Consider the following 20,890-nt stretch of genomic DNA (forward strand, 5'->3'; position numbering starts at 1 on the left):
TTATTTTATTTACTGGAGAGGTTATACCTACTAGTTTTACGACTTAACGGCTGTTGTGACCGACGAAGTCCATTCAAAAACTCCGATGGACTACGCAATTGTTCTTTTTTTCTCGATCTCTCATCTCCTCTTACCTTGGTTTCAACTGAAAGGTTGAAAAAAATAACTAAAGGGCAACGAAATTTATTGCGAGGCGAGCTGATTGCACGATTCGATTGCTACTTCGCACGGTTTCTGAGAATGTTATTGCCATTTGCCTTTTTTTTTCGTCATTAAAATATTAAAGAAACAAGTATTTAAAGTGGAAGTTCATTTACTCGTACGAAGTTTGTTTATTATAATACATCATTGTACGAGTGTTATATTAAACGAATAATGCAGAATATTCGTACGAAATATTCAGTGAACGAAATTACGTTACAATAAAAGTGCAACGAAAGAACTCGTTTGCGTAAAACGTCCCGTTCCTCTCGTGCACAATCGTTAGAACCTTTCTCAAATTAAAAGTCCAGGATACTGTCGTAACGTGGAAAGTTGAAGGCGATAGGAAAAGAGAAGAGGAACGTTTCTATAATTCAGCACAGTAGCTGTGCGCGTGAGACGTGGATCGTTCGGGATCGAGGATCAGGGGCGGATAATGTATGTACCCTCTGTCGAACACGGCGCGAGAGAGAAGAGTGCTCCGCAGAGTGGCACGTACCGGATCTCTGTCTCCTTATCTCTCTCTTCTTCTGGCTTTGCAGAGGGTTTGCGGGGGTGCACCCCCACGTGCCAGCTGAGCAGAGGGGCAGTAGCTGACCAACGTGAACTGGCTCTCCAGTAGACAAGTTGCCCCCGACTGACCAACTTGAGGAATCCCCGGGTTTTAGTTTATTTTTCTCGAAGTCTGTCAACTATATTCGGTGACATTAGCTTCATCCGCTGATTCTTCAAACTGAGTGAGAAAAGTACGATAGAAAGAAAGTGTCTTCTCTCTTCATAAGGGTGAGATCGATTTAATTAATTGGTCAATCTCTGTATCTGTGTATCTTGGGTGAAGGTCCATTGTGGGTGAAAGATAATTGCAGCACACTGAAAACGCACAGTGTATGTTATCGGCGAGTTATACGAGGAAGAAGTCAAGAAAAATTTATATTTTTCTAGTTTTCGAAGGCCTTCTAATGGTCGTCGGGATTTACGAGTTTGTCACCAAGAAGAAAATGCATACGGACGCGAAGCTGACACTTTCGATACGTAAGCATATCAAGACGTTGGTCTTCTTTTAGGGGGAAAAAAAAAAAAAAAGAAAATGAAAGTTAAGTATCGTAATAATTCGATTAGGGATCGATTTCGTTGCAATCGAATTAATACGATATGATACTCGGTTCGTTCGAAAATTTAATAATAATACCAGCATCTAGTTCGGAGAACTTTTATGAAAAACCATCGAGTCCCGCATGCAGCAACGTGTTCTTACAAATTGGCCTCTATTTGATTTCTTCCGCGTATTTTTGTCGTTATTTATCCCTCTACCCTGATGCATAGATGCTTCCAGATGCGTAAAATAAAAACTCTTGTATGAATGTAGAGGGATAAATTGTACGTCACATAAGAATTTATGTGATAGAATATTAAGTAGATATACTATAATATTAAATAGACTAGAATATAACAAATATACTGTAAATTACATTTGTATATGTAGATACTGTGTAGCATATAATAACATTAGAGTATACTAAATCATTCGTTTATTCTCTCATATACTCGACTAACTTTCAAATAAATGGATTCAATAATTGAAATAAATGAAGTTTGTATAAATACAAATCTATTGCAATGCCTCGGTTGCAGCTTATTATTCATTCACAAATGAATATATTTGACATTTCATTTAATCAAATGAATTCATTCATAAATTCAATGAATATATTCATTTATAAAATGAATGTATTTAAATATGAAAATTATGCTTATGATATTTAATAATGAACGGGGCAATTTTCTATCCAAGTTTTATTTTTTCAATCATTTCTCAATACACATTTGCAATCTAGTAATGATATTCACTCAGATAGGGGTTGTAGATCGTAGACTTTTATTTTAGAATTTGTTATTTTATTGCATTATAATATGTATATATTATATTTTAAGTATTTTACTAAATTTGTTAGTTGGGACAGTTAGTTGATAACATAGTTTATACTTATAACACAACACAACATAACATAATAACACATAATGTTTTTAATTTCGTTTATTAAGTGTGCCATCGAGTAGAATGGGTGTCAGGGTTGTTTCTGTTAGGGTATGAAATGCAAAACCAACCCCCTTTCTGTGATTAGACCAGCGTGCAACGATTGGGGTTGCTTTTAGGTCGAGAAGGGATGCTCCCGCCATTTTAAAGTCTCCACCCTCTTCGTTTGTAGTAGCTTCTGCTCGCCCCATACGCTTCAGATTATCTGTAGACGCACTCGAATTCCATTCTGTCGTCCCTTCGACATCCACTGTATCCTTTCACTCCCCCCGCCCGCCCCCCTCCGTCACTTTCCACGTTTTCTCACCCCTTCTACTCTTTGCGATTCTATTTGCGGATTGTTTCCTTCCTTCGATTATATTCGCCATTAAATCCACACGTTATTCAAGAAGGACGTTGGCAATTTATACAAAATTCAGTCAATTCACTACGGTTAATAGAAACTACGTAATCGGCGTATGCTAATCGTCGACAGTGGATTCATAAATTTTCATGAAATATCGGCGAACACTTGCGGTGATTCCCCGCTAAGCTTATAATGATATTTTAATAGGATTATAGCGCGATAAGTCGAACGTCAGTCACGCTTTGCATTATCGGCGGATTTCTCGCGCGCCTTCATCGATTCCCTGTGCGAGCTGGCTGCACGCAAATACGATCGCTCCACTGTCCCACTAATGCGAAATAAAATATGCCAGCTTGCAAGCGTGGTATCTTTTAACATTCGCGAATTTAACGTTTGAAAATTAATTTGCTTCGAGCTCTCCAGTGAGTCCTTTAAATTACAGTTTAATTTAATTGCGAAATATTCCATCATTTTCATGTGTTCTTCTCTTTGAAAAATATACTACATATCCTCAAATGTATATTCACAAATTTAGGAAGAGTCTAGGATTTCTTACGAAATTTATCACACAGGCTACTCAAAGAAACTCTTAGTGACAATATTTTGAGAGAAAGGCAGGGGTGAACGTTGATGAATCTCACGAAGAATCTAAAATTTATCTAAAACAGAATATTCCATTATTTCATATTCTACTTTATTCGCCACACTCTGAAAAAAACTGATTCGAAGCTTTTCTTTCACAAAATCTTTTTACAAAGAAAGTAGCTCCTAATAAAAAGTATTTTTTCGTCAAGAGATGGAATTGAGAAACGTGTCAAGGAACGTGTCGTTTCGAGAAAACAGTTCTCGATGAAAAAAAAAAAGATTTTGGAACAGAGTTAAGAGCGAGAGTGAGGATAGATCCCACGGAAAATCTAATTAAATCGAGCCCGCAGAAAAACTGGTTTCGTCGAGAGGAGACTCGAACGAAACTCGGCTCGTAATCTTGGGAGGGCACCTTATCAGATCTTTATCAACCGATCTGACCGCGTTCCTGCTTCTGGGTTGGTCACGATCCCGGGGTCCAATGGCCCTCATACCTTCCCACTCCTCTGTCCCTCTCATCGATGCGGGCCTTACTTCGTACAGTACCTTAATTAAGCGTTATGACTCGAATTCCTTGTTAAGCGAACACGTAAGCCTCCCCTTGTTGCGCGCTCGACCAGATCCTCCACGAGTTTCGTACAAATTTGTGGCCATGTTGCTCGACCTCGTGTGTATCGTTGTATCTTCAAACTTCTAATTATACACGTGTATATTTTTTCTATGGCTAGGAGACACATTTTCTCTTATTTTCGCTTGTTCTGAGTTTGAATAAAGAAAAAAAAAAAAAAAAAAAAAATAATGGTCAAATTGAGTAATGGCTGTCCAAGGGAAAAAGTTTTTCATTTTGTGTCAGTGCATTTTAGTTTTTTCTATACTTTTGGAGTATAGCCAAAAGAATATTGTCTCTCGTTGGGTTTACGTATTTTTTCTTTTTTTTTTTTTTTCTTTTGGAAAATTTCAGATTCCAGAAATCTGTAGGAAGCATGTACTGCATGCAAAAATGTGTAGAATATTCAAAGTGCGTATTTAATAAATGAAAAAAATTCTTTAATTATGTCTGTAGTTTACTATATAATAGTATATAATATTACATAGAATTATAATATTATATATAGAATATATATGTATATTACATGTTTCTAATTAGGCATACACTTTCTTCACCATTAAAAATCATTAACACAACGTTTCGTTATTTCCCTTTTTGTTAACGGTTCGTTTATTTCCGACACGTCTGGATCGAACGACGCTTGTCCAACGGAAGAAGAAGGAAAATCGAAGCGAGAGTTAACAGAGAGAAGGAGCGTGTTTTCTGTTCTCTTCTTAACACAATCAGAAAATAATATTTCTCGTCGACGGGGGCCGTCAGTAGCAAAATGGCGCTCGAATTAATTAATTACACGTTCAGCAGGGCTGATAGGTAACTCGATTTCGCGCAATTGAGTTGTAGGCCGAGAGGCGGGTATCCGGCGACCCCCACGGCGTATCTTCGTTTCCTCTCTCCGTGCCGTTTCCCGCTTCCAACTCGTCCCGGTATTATCGATATTTGCACGCTACGATAATTATCGGGGCTCGAGATCTCTCCTCACGCCTCGACGGCGCGCCGTTTTAATTCGCAACCCCTCGCCCCCTCCCCTCTTCTGTTTCTGTGCTCGTAACCGTTCAGACCTCTGTTCGGCAGTGTTTTCTTTTCTTTCTTTTTTTCGAAAAATTGCGGATATTCATCATTAAGACAGTTCCATTTTGCACTAGCGAAGTGAAGTTGTTGTACTACGATAGGCGCTCCCCCAACGTCTCCAACGAAACAAATTCGTGAATTATTTATGACCATTTAAGACGTTAAATTTAATTGCAAAGATGTCCCGATAATGCGGACTTGACCTTCGTCTCTTTCTTTTTTTTCTTTTTCTTTTTTTCTTTTTGTATTAATAAATTTTCAGTTGCGAACGTGAACGACAGAAGAAGAAAGAGCGAGAAAGAATGTTTGTTTCGTGCTCTAGCGACTCGCGAAACGTCGCATCGGTATGCGATAATTACGATCGACGACGGAAATAACTCTCGAGGTTTCTCTATATAAAAAAGACATTCGTATACTGGAAACTGTGCTTTTATCTTGTTGCTTCTTATTTGTTGGATTTTCTACTCTCTCTCTTTTCTCTCCCTCTGTTTTGTGTGTGTGTGTGTGTGTGTGTGTGTGTGTGTGCATACAGCTGGCTCGGCAATGCTAGCAGCACTCTCGTTTGATATAATATATCGTCCGGATTAGCGGAGCCTTCTTATTGTTTTCCACTCTTGCGAAGATCCGCTTCACCCACTCCTAACTTTCCGGCGTATTCTCGCGTTTCTCTCTCTCTCTCTCTCTCTCTCTCTCCTCCCTCTCACTCCTTGAATGGCGCGCCCGCGTCCTTAGTTATAACTTAATTACAAGAAAAGCTGCTGCACGTACTCGGCTGCGAGCCGACTGCCTCCCGGCCGATATATATTAGATTTCCCGTCATTAGAAACTTTTTGCAACGGGAGATTGTATCTCGAGGGGGGCGAGGTTGATTCGTTGGTTCTGGTGCAAACGTTCGAACGTCGGTTAACTCTGGAAAGGTTGATAGTTTTGATAAAGATGTTGGACGTAGAATAACGTTGTTTTTTAAACGTTTCTTCAAATGTACATTAAAACTAAAGACAATGTGTTATCGACGATGAATTACTGGAGCAGAGAGCGGTCGGAGGGAGAGACTTTACGAATTTTGCGAATGAAATTTTCAAGTTAACTTACATGGTTACTCGAGGTTCATGTCAGAAAGTGAATTTCCCAGAGAGAGCACTGTCATTGCTTTTGTCGTTAGAGCGAGAGTTAAACCCTTTGAACTGGACACATAAATTCTATCCTTTTGAAGAAACTTTCCTCGATACAATTGGCGAGCTTCAGCTGCCCGCTGGTTAATAGCGTTGCACCTTGAACCCAAGTTTCACCAATTTCACCTCGAACGTTTCAGAATTCATGCCCGTTTCGTACCGTGACGTATCGATACCTCGTTATACACGCACCCTCTCGTTATCTCTCATCTACCGATACGCGTTCCATTGAACGAGCATTCTCGTGTAGACAGAAATCTATCCAGCCCTCTCGATTAATTAACCGGTCGTTTCTCGTCTCGTCGAAAAACATCCTGTCCCAGCGGCGAATGAAATATTCAACGAATGCAAATGCGCGACAACGCGCGCACGTGTGCACGCGATCCATTGAAAAATAATAACGGCAGAAATTCGCGTTAATTGGCACAATAGCCGCGAGAGACAGCGACAGTGGCCTACCATCTCCGTTGGCCCTGGCCGATTACGACACGACCCCGTGTCGTGGCTCTTGGCCGCGTTACAAGCTACCAGGAGGAACGGCCGATGCTCATAATTACGCGGTAATTAGAGTCGGTTTGCCAAGACGCGAGGCGTGCATCTTGAATATCGGCCGGTGATCCGCAACGATGGAGCCACGATGTTCGTTTCGCTTGTCTCAACTCTCTCGTCGAGACAGCTTGGAATCATCGTTTCACTGTCCGACGTTTCGTTTCGCGAGGATTTTCAAGAGGGAAATTTAATCGACATTGGGAGGGGAAATTATGCGCTATGCAAACTGTACATTCAGCCACGCTAGTTTATATTCTCAGGGTGAGTGCTTACCGTGAAACATACTACTTCGATGAAATCTCTGTTTTGCTAAAAATCGTTAAACGATCCACAGCAAACGATTCTCTAAGCTGAGAAACGTGTGCTAAACTATTACAGTATTAGAGTAATGTAAGAAGTGTAATAATCAAATTAATAAAAATACGCGACAACGGAACGTATCGTGTCAAATACATGTTTTGACAAAGTGCAATTATCCTCCTGGCTTACGGCGTGGCTGTACTTTTACACGGCAAGGCGAACTTCATATACGGCGTAGTGTTTCACACCGCGTAACTGCGTTAGAAGACCTTGAAGAAATCGAAGTCCTGAAATTGAAAAGACTGAACTTAAATAAATCAAAGTTTCATAAAGAGTTTGAAAAATCATAACGAGATAACATTGTATGCTCTCCTCGACACGAGAAACAAACGAGCCACTACGGTGGCGTACCATTCAAAGAGAGACGACATGTGCGAACGTCGTTGTACTAATTCAAAAGATAGCCAAGAGATGAATAATTTCCACTATTTTCTGACAAAGGCAAATGTTGCCTGCCATCGTCATCTTCCCTAATCGAAATCTCAATTGATCGACGTATGTATGAAACGTTCACGAGGCAAATCGCGACGAATCCGCCACGCGAGTGTCGTCCAAAGTGTCACGGTTGTTCCCTTCTCTTGCACATAGCTTCGGTCTCGATTGCACTCGGTCGAGGCGTTTCCCTGACGAATAAGTCGACTCCATTACCTCGCCGCGTGAAGCACTTACGCTCGCCGTCCCTGTCTCTCCTCGTCGCGCCGGATGCTTCCTCCCGTCGTGGCCACGGAGCCGCCTGGAAAACCATCCCCTCGAGTGTAAGGTCCGCGTACGCGTCCCTACGTGGCCGTTAATGGCCTCTCTTTCTCTCTGTCTCTTTCTCTTCTCTCTCTCTCTCTCTCTCTCTCTCTCTTCTGGTCTACGTGCAACGAAACGCCGCGCTACGACCTGCCGTACGTGTCTGCACAGTTTCACGGTAATTCCGAACGAAAATACTTGTAATAAGGGACGTGTGATAGTGTTGGTTGTCCAGGGACGATCGTCCCTCTCGTGATACACGGCTGTTTATGATTACGGTTTCTTAAATTTAACACGCTTGATGTGCATCATCGTTTATGTACGTCGGTAATAACCGATTATCTATTGGAAGGACTTCGCGTGACACTGTGACTAGGTTCAAATGTAAGTTTCATTAAGTTTCATCGCGTATTCTTGTTAGTAAAATATGACAAAATAAAATATTTTTGGCACGATTATAGAAACGTTTGGCAATCTCGAGCATGATACTATTAATAACGTTAATTACTTGCATAAAGGAAAGGATTTTATTAAAAATCTAGAAACTGATAATTGTTAGGAATAATTCATTTGATGCTCTTCCAGTCGTGTGTTATTGAAATATGACAATGCCACGAGACTTTTGAGCGAGATGTACAAACGTTCATGTTAGAAAATGTACCTAATATGTCGCTACATTATACTCTTGACGGTCTTCAACGATACTACCGGCATCAAATTTAATCAACCAAGTGGTTCCTCTGCCAGCGAGGGAATCGATAAACATAAATCTCTCAGCGCGCAACCGATACGTGCGAAAGCACAACCATACTACCCAAATATACGAAAAGGGACTACATTATCGCGTCCCGTAGGCCGGTCAAGCCTACCCACAAATCGCGTCGAATTAACTCGTCGTAAATTACGGCGCCATTTTCGAATTGCCACGGGCCAACGAGGCGGGGACCGGTGCATCCTGAAGAAGGGGTGTAAGATCGCGCGCGCGTGTCGCAAAATGGGAAGCAATAAAAGAGGGGCCGAGGACTCTTTTATGCATCGAACGCGCGCCACGCGACCCCAACCCTTCTCCGATCGTCCTCATCAATTTCAAATAATTTCACTGCGTCGCGATCATTTTCTCTCTCTGTGTATTTTCTTTTTTCTCTTTGCCCTCCTCCGGTCCATCTCGTTCGTTTGTCACACTGTTCGAACAGTTTTCACCCCCGTCGAGTCACGAATGAATCGTCCCTCGGATCGAGCAATTATTCCGGGATCCGTCAGTTTCGTCGCGGGATTAGGCGTTTCGAGGACGATTATCGAGCCGGATGATCGATCGATCGGCGCGTGAATGCTGCGTGCAGGGTGCATCGGGATGGATAATTGGATGGAACGCAGTTGGAACAGTTTTTGCAGCCGTGTAACGCTCGTTACGTTTGGCGGAAGCGAAATAGAGGCCAACGAGAGCGTTGAGGAATCTCTCGAATGAAACATTCCGGCTTCCTGGAAGCTTCCTGGCCGGGGAAAATGATCTGGTTAGCCTTTATACCTTGAAATTATCGTGGCCACGGTTCCATGAAAACTTCTTACTTATACATATATCTTGTTGGCAACGTTTTCTTAAATAGTTGGACCATCTTACATGTTACTGATATATATTTTTTTCTTTTTCAAAGAAATTAAAAGTGGATTTGTAATGGAGATTTTATTACGTAAGTCTAGAGAAATATTTGTTATTGTATTATTACACTAACTACGTAACTTACGTGAGAAATATTGTCTTTTTTTACAAAATGGCTGTAATTACGAGCACACGGTTTGAAATAAAAAGGAGAATTAAAGATTTTTACGTGACATTTATTAAGAAAGCATCTATGTAGGATCTAGAAAGAAGATATTGATTTAGAATTGATTTTTATAGAAATTACATGTGACAAAAAATGAGAAAAAAAAAAAAGTTCAACTATTTAACAGAACTCTGCCTCTGATAAAAAGGCTACTATTGAAAGTTAACATTTTTTCTACCACGCTGTCATCTCGATATTATCACCGTTTTAATAAAAACTCTCGCATTGATTTCACTTGTTCTTGCTCCTCTTCGAACCATCAACTTAATTTCAATTTATTAACACGAACCGCGATTGACAGCCACCAAAAACTGTAATTACAACAAGCCAAAATAATATGCCAACGTTAACAAGTCGTCAGCAATTGTTTTCAAAATTCGACCGGCTCGAAATCCGTCCGATCGACGAGATTTTCAAAGTCATTGGCAGCGCAGGTTGGCGGCGTGTGTCATAGAGCCGGGGAGGGTTGCAACCCTTTCGCGGGTGGAGCAAGCCTCATAATAAGAGAGAATGCTCGCAGCCACCCCCGGTGTGCTCGCAGGGATCCGCTGGACAAGGCGGTCGCCATGGAGACGGAAGATCAAGTGGGCAGAGGGGCGGCGTGGCGGGTTGCGAGGGGCAGGTTCAGAGGGTGGGTTGATTTCTTCATAACGGCCGCCATTATCGCGCCCTCCGACCGTGTTCCTCCTCCGCCGCCTCCACCTCCACCTCCACCTCCACTTCCTCTCATTATGTTCCCCGGGGCGGGAAGGGAATATTCTTGTTTTAAAAATAATCGCCGCCAGCAGCCGGCTCGCGAATGGCGCCGTTTGTAATTGGAAAAAGTCTCGGCTCACGTACAAGAACGCGCTGTTTCCAACGCGCATTTCTTCCTTCCCCCCTCGGTTTTTCTTCCTTTTCTATCCGTTCTCCTCCTCTACCTTTCTTTTCACCCTTTCTCTTCAACTTTCCAGTTGCCGCGGATCAGGATATTTCTCTCGGCGCGGAGCAAATGGAAGCCGAATCTTCCTGGATTTTTATTCCCATGCGTTGTCTCTCTCTCTCTCTCTCTCTAACGAGACGGTTTCATCGAGTTTCGAACTTTGGCGAACTACGCGGCCTCTTCGTTCGCTCGTTAGACGAATCTTACGATTGGCCCTTGGTCGTCGGAAGATGGAATCAGTTCGCCGCTTCTACCACAGTTTCCAACGATTCGGCAGCGATTTCTCATCGCTATTCACGCCATCGTTACCGCCGGGGCGCGCGATTTTCCCGTCCGCTGTATTCACGCTGGGAACGTGGTTTCCATATCGAGCGTCGGTGCATACGTATTACAAGGTGGTTCTTAAAAATTGATGAGAGGGCCGGCAGCGCGCAAACTAGACGTATCCGGATCCCGCATCTGGTATTCATGGTGCTCGTTCGACGAGAGAGAGAACGGGCAGGATGGAGATAGTTGGCGTGACCCAGGCGTGAGAAGTCAAAGAGAAAGAAAAAAAAAAAGAAGAAAAAAGAAAAAGGAGGAGAAGGGAAAGAGAAGGAAAGTGTAACGCGTGTTCGCTGCGAATTCACCGCGATTAGAATATATCGCGACGGGAATGGCCGAGTGCAATATCGTTCCCCGGAAACGAACCGCAGCCTTGAAAGCCACACCGTCTGCATTACAGACGTTGGCGTAAGTTTGGGGGAAACTAGGATGTGTGTATTTGTGTGTGTGTGTGTGTGTAGTTAAACTACCCGCAAAGCAACGAAATGTCAGCATTAATATTTCAAGCGTCTCTTGTGCGCCGGCCAACGGTCGGCTCTATGCTTATTACACTTATTGTATCGTGGCACGGTTTAAATATTAAAATCTCGTTTTCTCGCTGGACAGAGAAACGCGGGCGTGAGCGTGTTTCGAGTCGATAGAGTCATCGAGATATGTTGCTGGATCTTTATTAATGTTTGAGGGAACATTTTTGGTGGAGATTATATTGGCGATTGTTCCGAGGATTAAGATATAAGGGGTGTTGTTTCTTTCGAATATTTTTTTGTATTCATTCGAATACAAATTTTTCGTAGACGTTCATTGAAAGCTGTTTGATTGGTTCTTGAATATTTTCTGTACTCTAACTGACTTTTCTAACAAATGTTTTAACCGAAAATCAGAACAAAATGTCGGGATTGTATCTTCTTTCTATATCCATACAGAAGATTGTGTTTTTCTTTTTATATATATTCAGATGATATCTTCTATCATTCGTACGAATGTTTACAAAGAAGTTGAAACGTTCTTTACAGTACGCAGTAAAACTTCTGAGATACCAATTTCAATTAAAAGAATTATGATTGTAAAATTCGAGGCAAGGGCGAAAATACGTCTGCGATAATAAACTATAAACTATAGAACGCGATCTTCGCACTTGATAGTTAATCAATATTTAGCTTGATAGTTAATCAATGCCTATATCCCCCCTCCCCCCCCCCCAAAAAAAAAAAAACGAAGAAAGAAAGAAAGAAAGAAAGATTATTTTATCCATCGTCAATCGAACATGGTACGTAAGTAAGCATAGACGTGGAAACGTGCTGTTCAATCCCAATCAACCCTCTATCGGCGATCAATCCTAAAATCCGCGCGCGTGTCCTAAAATCGATTCCTCCGCTGCATTATTTCGCGGCACGGCCGTTGACTGGGCACAATCGAGCCGCAAATAATCGCGTTGTTTCGATAGTGCTTCCGGCCGCGAGCGTTCTTCGACAGCCGCTGGAAGTCCGTCGTGTTCACCTGTCCGCGGCTGGCTGTCCGCTAGCTGTACAGGTGTCTCGTCCACGTAACTCCGGCTGAATAGGAATACGTACGCGGCACGAGAGAGAGGTGGCACCTCGCCGAGAGATCCGCGCACGGCTGACCTTTATGAATACACGAACGAAGGAAAGGGGTTGCAGCCGCAAACACGCGATATATCCCCTGTCATAAGAGGATCCCGTCGAATTAATAAGTGACCGGTTCCCATTCCTGTCCGTTTGCGGCGAATACGGAAATCTGAGCGAGCAAATTGACGTCGAGATCGATTAATGTAGATAATGCTTGGGCGAAATTTTTTTTTTTTTTCTTCTTGGTAGTGATTCGTTTAACAATTAAGAAGACGATTTTAGTAGAGTTACTCGGGATTTTTTCCCTATAATCTTAGTATCTTTCGAGCGAGTGGATAAGTTAGGAAGAATGATTCGAAAGTAAAATTTTCGATTTTATTGTTTCTTGGAAATGTATTATTAAACAGTGGTGTTGTAGTATAAGTAATTCGGATAATTTGTTAATGTTAATAATTGACGTAATTACAGTTAATGGATTTGTTAATTTTTGTCTTAATAGTGAAATAAATCCTTCGATATACTCGTAGGGTTTTGCCGATTTTCATATGAATTAATGATAGTTAATTTTTAACTATAAATAACTTTTCCCCTCGCGTTATTTTGAAAGGTGCAGCGTGTGCAAATGGTAGTTGCGTTTTTACGCAGTCGTAAACGATTTGGGGAGAAGATGGAAGCAAGATGAACGTGTTTAGAGCCCAATTCGACTCTCGAACTGTGAATACTGCAACTATACAGCTTTACAACGCCCCGGAGATCTGCCACGAATTTATCGATGTTCTCTTTTAAACGTTTCCACGCTGTTCCTCGCGTCAGTTAATCGCACCGAGAAATATTTTAAACCGAACACGAATTCGTTCAATTTGCATCGGTGATAAAGATCGGTGATAAAGACACTGCATTCATGGAAAATTTGAAATACACGCAGTGCAGATAAAATGCACAAAAACAAATGTGTATAATAAAATTTATCGAATAAATAAAAGATATATAAAACTTATTTATTTATTCAACATTTATTGGATTTATTGGTGCACTCACTGTTTATATATTGAAATCATTAGTAATTAATATCAAGTACATAAATACTTTTAATTTTAATTTTTAAACATACACGTCTTCTTTAGAGACTTACTCCCATCGTAAAATAGTAAAAATACTTTACATATCTGTTTCACATTATTATTTACTATATCTGTGACAGTCTACAACCTGCATATCAATTATCTAAATATCCTAAATACTCTGTTTCTTTCGTTTTTCACACTCGTATAGAAATATAAAAACGCTCGCAGTGGAAATCATTGATTCATTTGATGAATTTCTTCCTTTCGAATCGGCAAAGGATATCGCCGGAGGGTGTCAGTTGCGCTCTTTGTGACTAACGCGCGCTAGGAAAAGAAAAAAAAAAAGCCGATGGTCACACACGGACGAGGTCGTCGTTCATATTACGCGAGCGTGTGCCAGTTTTTTTTCCAGTGGCAGTCCTTCGTTTAATAATGAAAACGCGCGCATCAAGGATCTCGCATTGTTCGTTTTTTCCAGTGGCGCGCCGATGATCGTTAGACCGAGGTGCGCTCGCATTCCCGTTTCCTTTTTCAGCGCGGTGACTCCAGCCGCGATTATTCCAGTAGCTTTGTAACTCGTTCTAACGATTGCTCTCTTGGTAATAATCTATATTTTAATTGCCTTCAAGAGGATATATATGTATATAAATTATTCTGCTCGTAAATTGTATATCATTCGTGTGAATTCGTTCATATTTTCATGAGCCTAACCCGAGATCTGAGATAAATACGCCCGTTTCATTAGAATTTTGTTAAACTGTTAAACTTGATGTCGAGACGTTTTTCGTCGAGGTGTTTGGTAAAAGCATAAGCATTATTTAGTTCGGTCTTTATAATTTCTGTTTTAGAACCACGTTTCCCTTTGTATCACACAATCTACACTTTATTCTTTACAAAATTACAAGAAAGACCTATCGCAATTTTGTTCTATCAAAGGAATATTATATCTTTTTGGAATTTAATCGTGACATTCGAATATTACCAAGAAATCTTTATCCAACAAATTACACAATTAATAAATTTACCAAATATTCCACAAAAATTTCGCCAAACGTTGTAAAACAAGAGACTTCATATCCGCGAGAAATTCAACAAAAAATAGAAAAGGACGCAGAAATCAACAGTACCATTCCCAGCACCGTTCCTTTATGTCGATATGTCATCGTTAGAGCCCGCGTTATTTCCGAAGCCGTACGGGTCGCGTAGATCCCGACCGTATTTGCGCCGGTTTATCCGGGTGGGCAATGGTCGACGTATTGAAATGTCGCGTGTGTCCAGCAACACGAAACTGTGTGCAGGGGAGGAAAGGTGGGATTATCTGAATACAGTCGTTTCCAGGGGTGAGTTGCGAGTCCCCGGGGGGTAGTAGCCTGGCCGGCCAAGGCCTCCTCGGAACGATTCTTGCCCCCCTCCCCCCACCCTCTCTGTTCTGTGATCTATGGTGGTCATCTAACGTTGTGAATTACCAGCGTCTTCCTCCCAACGGCTCCTCTATACGGGACACGGAATAGATTATTTGAATATCGATATTCGTCGATATTTTTTCGCCCTGTTTCTGGGAATAGGGGACAGTCGTGTCTTGCCATGCGTGTCACACCGGGTGATTGGTCGCGTTTCGGCATAATTCGGCTGATTGATAACGAGACTTAACTCCCAACGCTGTCTGCGATGATCGTATTTACGCGTTCCCCCGGCTTAATCAGTTCCAGCGTGGCCGCTGAATGGATGTTCGTCGAAATTATATGGGGGAGGATAAACCTTCTGCCGAGGCTGACCAACGAATTCTCGTTGTTCGAGTTTTGTGCAGACGATGTATTAAATTTTTCTATAGAAGATTCTAACAGATCAGGACACGTTCGAATTATAATTAATTGAAATCCAAGGCGCGATTAATTCAGCTTTAGAATCATATCGAGATGTCTCGTTAACAAAGGGTTAATTTATGACCATCCGCAAACAGTAATTACCGTCTTGTGCTTGCAACGTAGTTCCGAATTAGGCCATAATTCACGATCCACTTGGTTTCAACGACAGGTTGGTATCGACGATCCCTAAAATTGTTCCAACTGAATCTGAACAGTACTTTCGGAACGAACGAGATAACCTGCGAGAAGATTCGAGACCCGAGACATTCATCGCCATAGTAACTTCGATCTCGTATCCTTTCGTAAAAGCGGCCGACTGCTAAAGATCGGCGCGGAGAGAACGGTTCCTCTCGCGGAAATTCATTTCGGAATTGGCGTCTCATCATTTTTGCTAGAGAGAAAAAGAGAGAGAGAGAGAGAGAGACGAAGTTTCCGCCGTGCGCGCGGCTTTATAACGCGACGTCACTAACGAGGCCCCCGTTGCACTTTTTGTTACAGCCAGCGACGCGCTCGGCCGAATCGATAAGGAGCCAGCCTCTCCGGAATCCATACAAGGTGAGTTTTCATCGTCCGTCTGTCGTGTCCGCGCTCTCGCAACCTCTTCTTCCTCTCTCCCTCTCCCTTTCTTACTCTCGCCTACCGTATCGGACGCGCGTCTCCTCTCTTTCTATCCCCGCCCCGCCGCGCCGCGCCGCGGTCCCAATCGCGATACGATTAACGTACCGAAGGGCTTAACCTTCGCCGATGGCAGGAACATAAATTTCACAAACGAATAATACGACACGGCGTGGTCTGAGCGAAAGGCTCAAGTATCGGGCATTATAAATCCGCGTCGTTATTTCTTCGCCGGGTTTTTGCCCGGGCACGACCGATCCGGGGCCGGGGCAACGTCGTTTAATTGCAACGATCGGGGGCTTTTACATTATTATTGTGCCCTCCCGGTACTTGCAGAAAATCCGCCGCTCGAAAGGAAACCGAGAGAGAGAATCGTGATCGCTGATTGAGAAATTTTCAGAGACGACGAAAGAAATCGAAACGAGCCCCCCCCCCCCCCCCCCCCCCCCCCCCCCCCCCCGTCAGCGTAATGTTCGTGGACTACTGGGCGTTTTGTCGATCGTGTACGACTGGGACTGGTTTCGGACCCAATCGCGAAACAGGTCGCTTACGCGGTGCGTTTATCTCTGCGTTGTCTTATTCTGTTTGGCGCGCGTTAGAATGCAGTTGCGCGTGTAATTCACGTGACGTATGATTATTGATATGTTGTTAACTCGTAAACTGAAAAAAATGGAATTATATTAATACTATATTGTGAAATTTTGGAGTGGAATGTCCGTATTTTGTATTATACTAATACTATTATTATTAACTGAAATTATACTGACATTATTACGGAATTCTGAAGTAAGATCTGCACCAACATATTACTATTTATTATAATGGAATAAAATGTTGATTTTATTTCATAATACTGCTGGTATCATGAATTTCTGAAGTAACTAAGGATTTGTTACATTGTTGGTAGAATAATTTGATTGTGATCGATTTGATTGTGAGGAATTGGACCATTTGCTTTATTTATTTTATTTTTTTATTTAATAATATATATAATAATACGTGTAAAAGTCAATTTCATGTTGGGCCAACGATATTTTACAAAATTGTTACCTTTTTCCACAAGTTTCAAACACGTAATTCAACATTTGATCGAAACGCATCACAAATCGAGTTTAATACTGTGGTTCAAAAATCTTGTGAAACATTCAGCAGTTGTCTCTACAGTAATTAGATATTGAAATTTAAATTAATTGCTATTATATTAACACTTCATGGATTCCTTAATACAATGTACACCTGTTCAAAGACTTTTTAGCGAAGGTATAGCATTGAATAATACAAATCGCGAATAAAATTAAGACGCATGAAAGCATCCTGATGTGTCTGAAATATATATTTCGACCTTGGAATTCAAACTCGGTCGCTTTCCGAACAGAAATCACATCCAAAAGTCCCGTCGCAGCCTCCAGCCACGCAAGTGGATCACGTTGCGTCCTAGGGCCAATCCCTTTCCACGTAAAACACGTCGTAAAACCAATTACACTTTAGCCGCCTACCGGCTAAGCTTTGTCATTTGCCTGGAAGAATTCTTCCGCTTCTTGCCTTTCAACTTAAAGCACAACCTTTTACCCGTTCATCGCCGCGGGAAACCTCGCTGCAGCTCGTATAAACTGGCGAGAATTCTCCCGAAAGCGAACGAAGACGTCACCGACACCCTAACCGGCACCGGCCAGATATTTTTTTCAGTAAATATTCGACGACCGATCGGGAAGAACGTTTCCGAGGGGTTTTTATCGCCTCGTCGGAACCAACGACCGCTTCGGTTTCGAAGCGGCGTTTCTTCTCACGCGACAGCAGAGGATTCCCTCTCTCTCTCTCTCTCTCTCTTTTTCTTTTTCTCAGTATAATTTAGGCTCGCGTGAGAGAGGCGTCTCTCTGTTTCTGCGTGTGCAATTCTGCTGACCTGTCGGCAAACGTTCACCGGGGGCTGTCACGTGTCGCCAAGTGTAACACGTCTCGCAAACTTTCAGCGAACGTAGGTGCTCGGTAATAACGGAGCTCGGTTCTTTAACGAGCCGGATCAGCGGCACGTTTCGAGTCCCTCCTCTCGATGTGCATTACGATCGGTCTTGTCTTGGCGACGTCAAAGGACGTCGAACGTCGATGATCTGGTCCCGAACCAAGAAGAAGATTCTTCTTTTTCGGAACGAGCGAACACCTGTCACGATCACGTTTCACGAGATTTCGGTGCCTTTGGCGTTGATACATATTGTTATTGACTGCTCTCCGCTGTTTCTTCACACTCTTCGTCGTATCTCGAACTTTCTCTACAAGCACAGAGAAGTTTAATTGACACGAGTAAATGCGGCACGGATCTTAGAATATTAGTGACGAGAAGAGATTTACTGAAAACTGAAAAAATTGAACGTTTGTATATTTTTATCCAAACTCTCTTCATCCACGTGGGAAGGATATCACGGTGTGTTTTAATTAGGATTGAAAATATCCGAATTTTCTCGTTTATATGATAGAAATTCGCGTTGAGATAATAAATGAAGTTAAATATACACGCATGACGTCCTACATTTAATACATTCTCTTTTAATTAAACTTATAATTAAAAGTATGGTACAACTTGCAACGCACATTACAGACTGTCACGGTCTAAGAGTTCTTAAACCTTTCTCGATCTTCAAACATTGATACTCTAATCGTAGAAAGTTTCCATTTCTGTGAAATGTATTTTCAGTTACTTTCATTGACGCAGCACCAGTTTATAAAATTATTACATACAAGAGGATCTTCATTCACAGTTCGTATCTTGTCGGTCTCTGTCGAAAAAATGAGCATCGGGAACAAAGCTTCGGAAGAGTGGCAAAAAATCAGCCCAGTCTCTTGGAAATGCTGAACCGGTCGTTACCAGGACGAAAGAGGATTTCGAAGATTCTGCGAGTTCGACACAGATCGTCCCCTGTATTTGTCTAGCGAGGGGAGGCGAGAAAGAAGAAGAAGATTGACGAGGCTGAGGATGAACGAAGAAAAACGAAACGTAAGAGGGACCTATTTCATCGACAACCTGTGCTTCATTTTATAGCATTTAGCCCCGATTGTTTGTCTTATTGCCATTAGCAATGCGCTCCGTCTCTCAATTAGCAATTGTGCCCTTAATGCCGATTCCTTGAACCGAGTTTCGACCACGAAGAGAACGGCCTCGGCAAACCTTGGTGGCTCGAGGGTAACCGGTAGGTGGAAATCGGACGTTGAAGAGGGGATCCGAAGGATCATGTCATTAGGAGTCATTAATATCACGGACCTCTGTAATTTGACACACTTCCGATCAGTCTAGCGCCACCCGCTCCATTTTTCTTCCTTTTCGTCTTCTCTGTTCCTCGCTTTGTCCACCTCACACAGTGGTGACTTTGGCCAAAGTTCAGTTTTACTCAATCTCCAATTTCCCTTTCTGTAATAATCCGCGACTTCGAAATTCAAGTTTCGTTGCTCGCAAGCGTTTCGTAACGTTCCAAGTGAAATTGGCGAAGTTCTCCGTGTTTATTATACAGTAGAAATGATTTGTAAGATTTATAAAATTGAGAGTTACGATTGATGAGATTCATTTCGAGCGACTGAGAAATATATAAAGGAGTATGAGAGTGATCAGTCTATGATCAGACGATAATTTTCACGTACAACCTCCGGTGATGCGCCTTTATATATATTTATATTATGTAATTACTATGGTCTTTCGAGAAACGATTTTTTCAATAATCTCTTGGCTGCTCGATTAAAACCACTTCGCGAGAGGAAAAGGCAGAGAAACTGTCGCGGAGACGAAGAACGGAAGGAAAAAAGACAAAGAACGAAGAAAATATCGCGGAGAGTTTACATTACAAAGTATGATGAGGGACGTTGGTTCGTTCTCCGTACGAGAGAGATCTCCATGAAGCCCGCGTTGAAAAGAATCTCTGGTCTGACCATATCGGTCGAACAGGTGTGCCTGTACGACGCAGGAATAAACGATTAGCGATTCGATTAGCATCCGCGGATCATATCGATCGCGGCTACTTGCATTCCCAATGATACCTGCCCGTTCTTTCTCAGCCGGATTTCGCAATCATCGGCCAGCGTGCGGCCGTGTTCCACGATTCGAAGGATCCACCGCGGCTTGAGATCGAGCGCTGATTGATCCCGATCGAGTTAATTAACCGATGACGATTCGTTATCGGCGACATGCGGACGCCGTTAATTAACCTACCTGGCGCTGCGTCACGCCTGCACGACGCAAAAAGCCACGCGATTGAAAATTGAAAAGCGCGTCACGTGGCCTCGCTACGCGCGCCATGCTACCTGCTGTAAATCCTCTTTTCCGTAGATAGAGACCGAGAAAATACTTGCACGTGTTTTCTGTCCGACTCGCCCTTTGGTGGTCCCGCGAGGATCTTCATCAGGGGCCTCGAGACGAGGAGATCGTCGACGTGGAAGAAATCGAGCGAAAAAGGAACTGGGGAACGAGAGCCATCGTGGCTTCTTTTCTTTCTGATCGAAATTAATAATCGAAGGTCAAGATGATCAAACGACGACGAAGGTAACGTGAAAGGGTAATTAAAATCGAAAGCAATGAATGTTCTTCTTTTCTCTTTTCTTTGTTTTCTAATCACAGCAAGATTATTATGATTCTGTGGTATTATTCTTCGGACTGTGAACAGCCAAGAAAGAATCAAAAGTAACAATTGCGTATCGATGTTATAAAAGTTGCGATGTTTTCTTCGTTCTCTGTCTCTTTTCCCTCTTCTACATTCTCTCATTGTGCTTCTGATGAAGAAATAAATTTTGTTTTCTAATTACAGCAAGATTATTATGACTCTGTGGTATTATTCTTCAGACTGTGAACAGCCAAGAAAGAATCAAAAGTAACAATTGTGTATCGATGTTATAAAAGTTGCGATATTTTCTTCGTTCTCTGTCTCTTTTCCCTCTTCTACATTCTCTCATTGTGCTTCTGATGAAAGAATAAATTTTGTTTTCTAATTACAGCAAGATTATTATGACTCTGTGGTATTATTCTTCAGACTGTGAACAGCCAAGAAAGAATC

The 20,890-nt window shown here is 42.1% G+C and overlaps 1 protein-coding gene across 8 annotated transcripts in view; it reads left to right on the forward strand.

Moving 5' to 3' along the window:
- LOC122530218 (POU domain, class 2, transcription factor 2-like) overlaps nucleotides 1-20,890 on the forward strand; it is an 81,083-nt gene that overhangs the window by 29,392 nt on the left and 30,801 nt on the right. For 7 of the 8 annotated variants that reach the window (XM_043656986.1, XM_043656987.1, XM_043656988.1 and 4 more), the window contains exon 3: nucleotides 15,744-15,800. The exons of the other annotated variant lie outside the window; for it this stretch is intronic. In XM_043656986.1, the coding sequence (XP_043512921.1) occupies nucleotides 15,744-15,800 (57 nt within the window). The remainder of the gene's footprint in view (nucleotides 1-15,743; nucleotides 15,801-20,890) is intronic. 8 annotated transcript variants of the gene reach the window in all.

Source organism: Frieseomelitta varia, unplaced genomic scaffold (assembly GCF_011392965.1).
Source record: "Frieseomelitta varia isolate USP_RPSP 00005682 unplaced genomic scaffold, Fvar_1.2 scaffold_332, whole genome shotgun sequence".
NCBI classification, from domain to species: domain Eukaryota; kingdom Metazoa; phylum Arthropoda; class Insecta; order Hymenoptera; family Apidae; genus Frieseomelitta; species Frieseomelitta varia.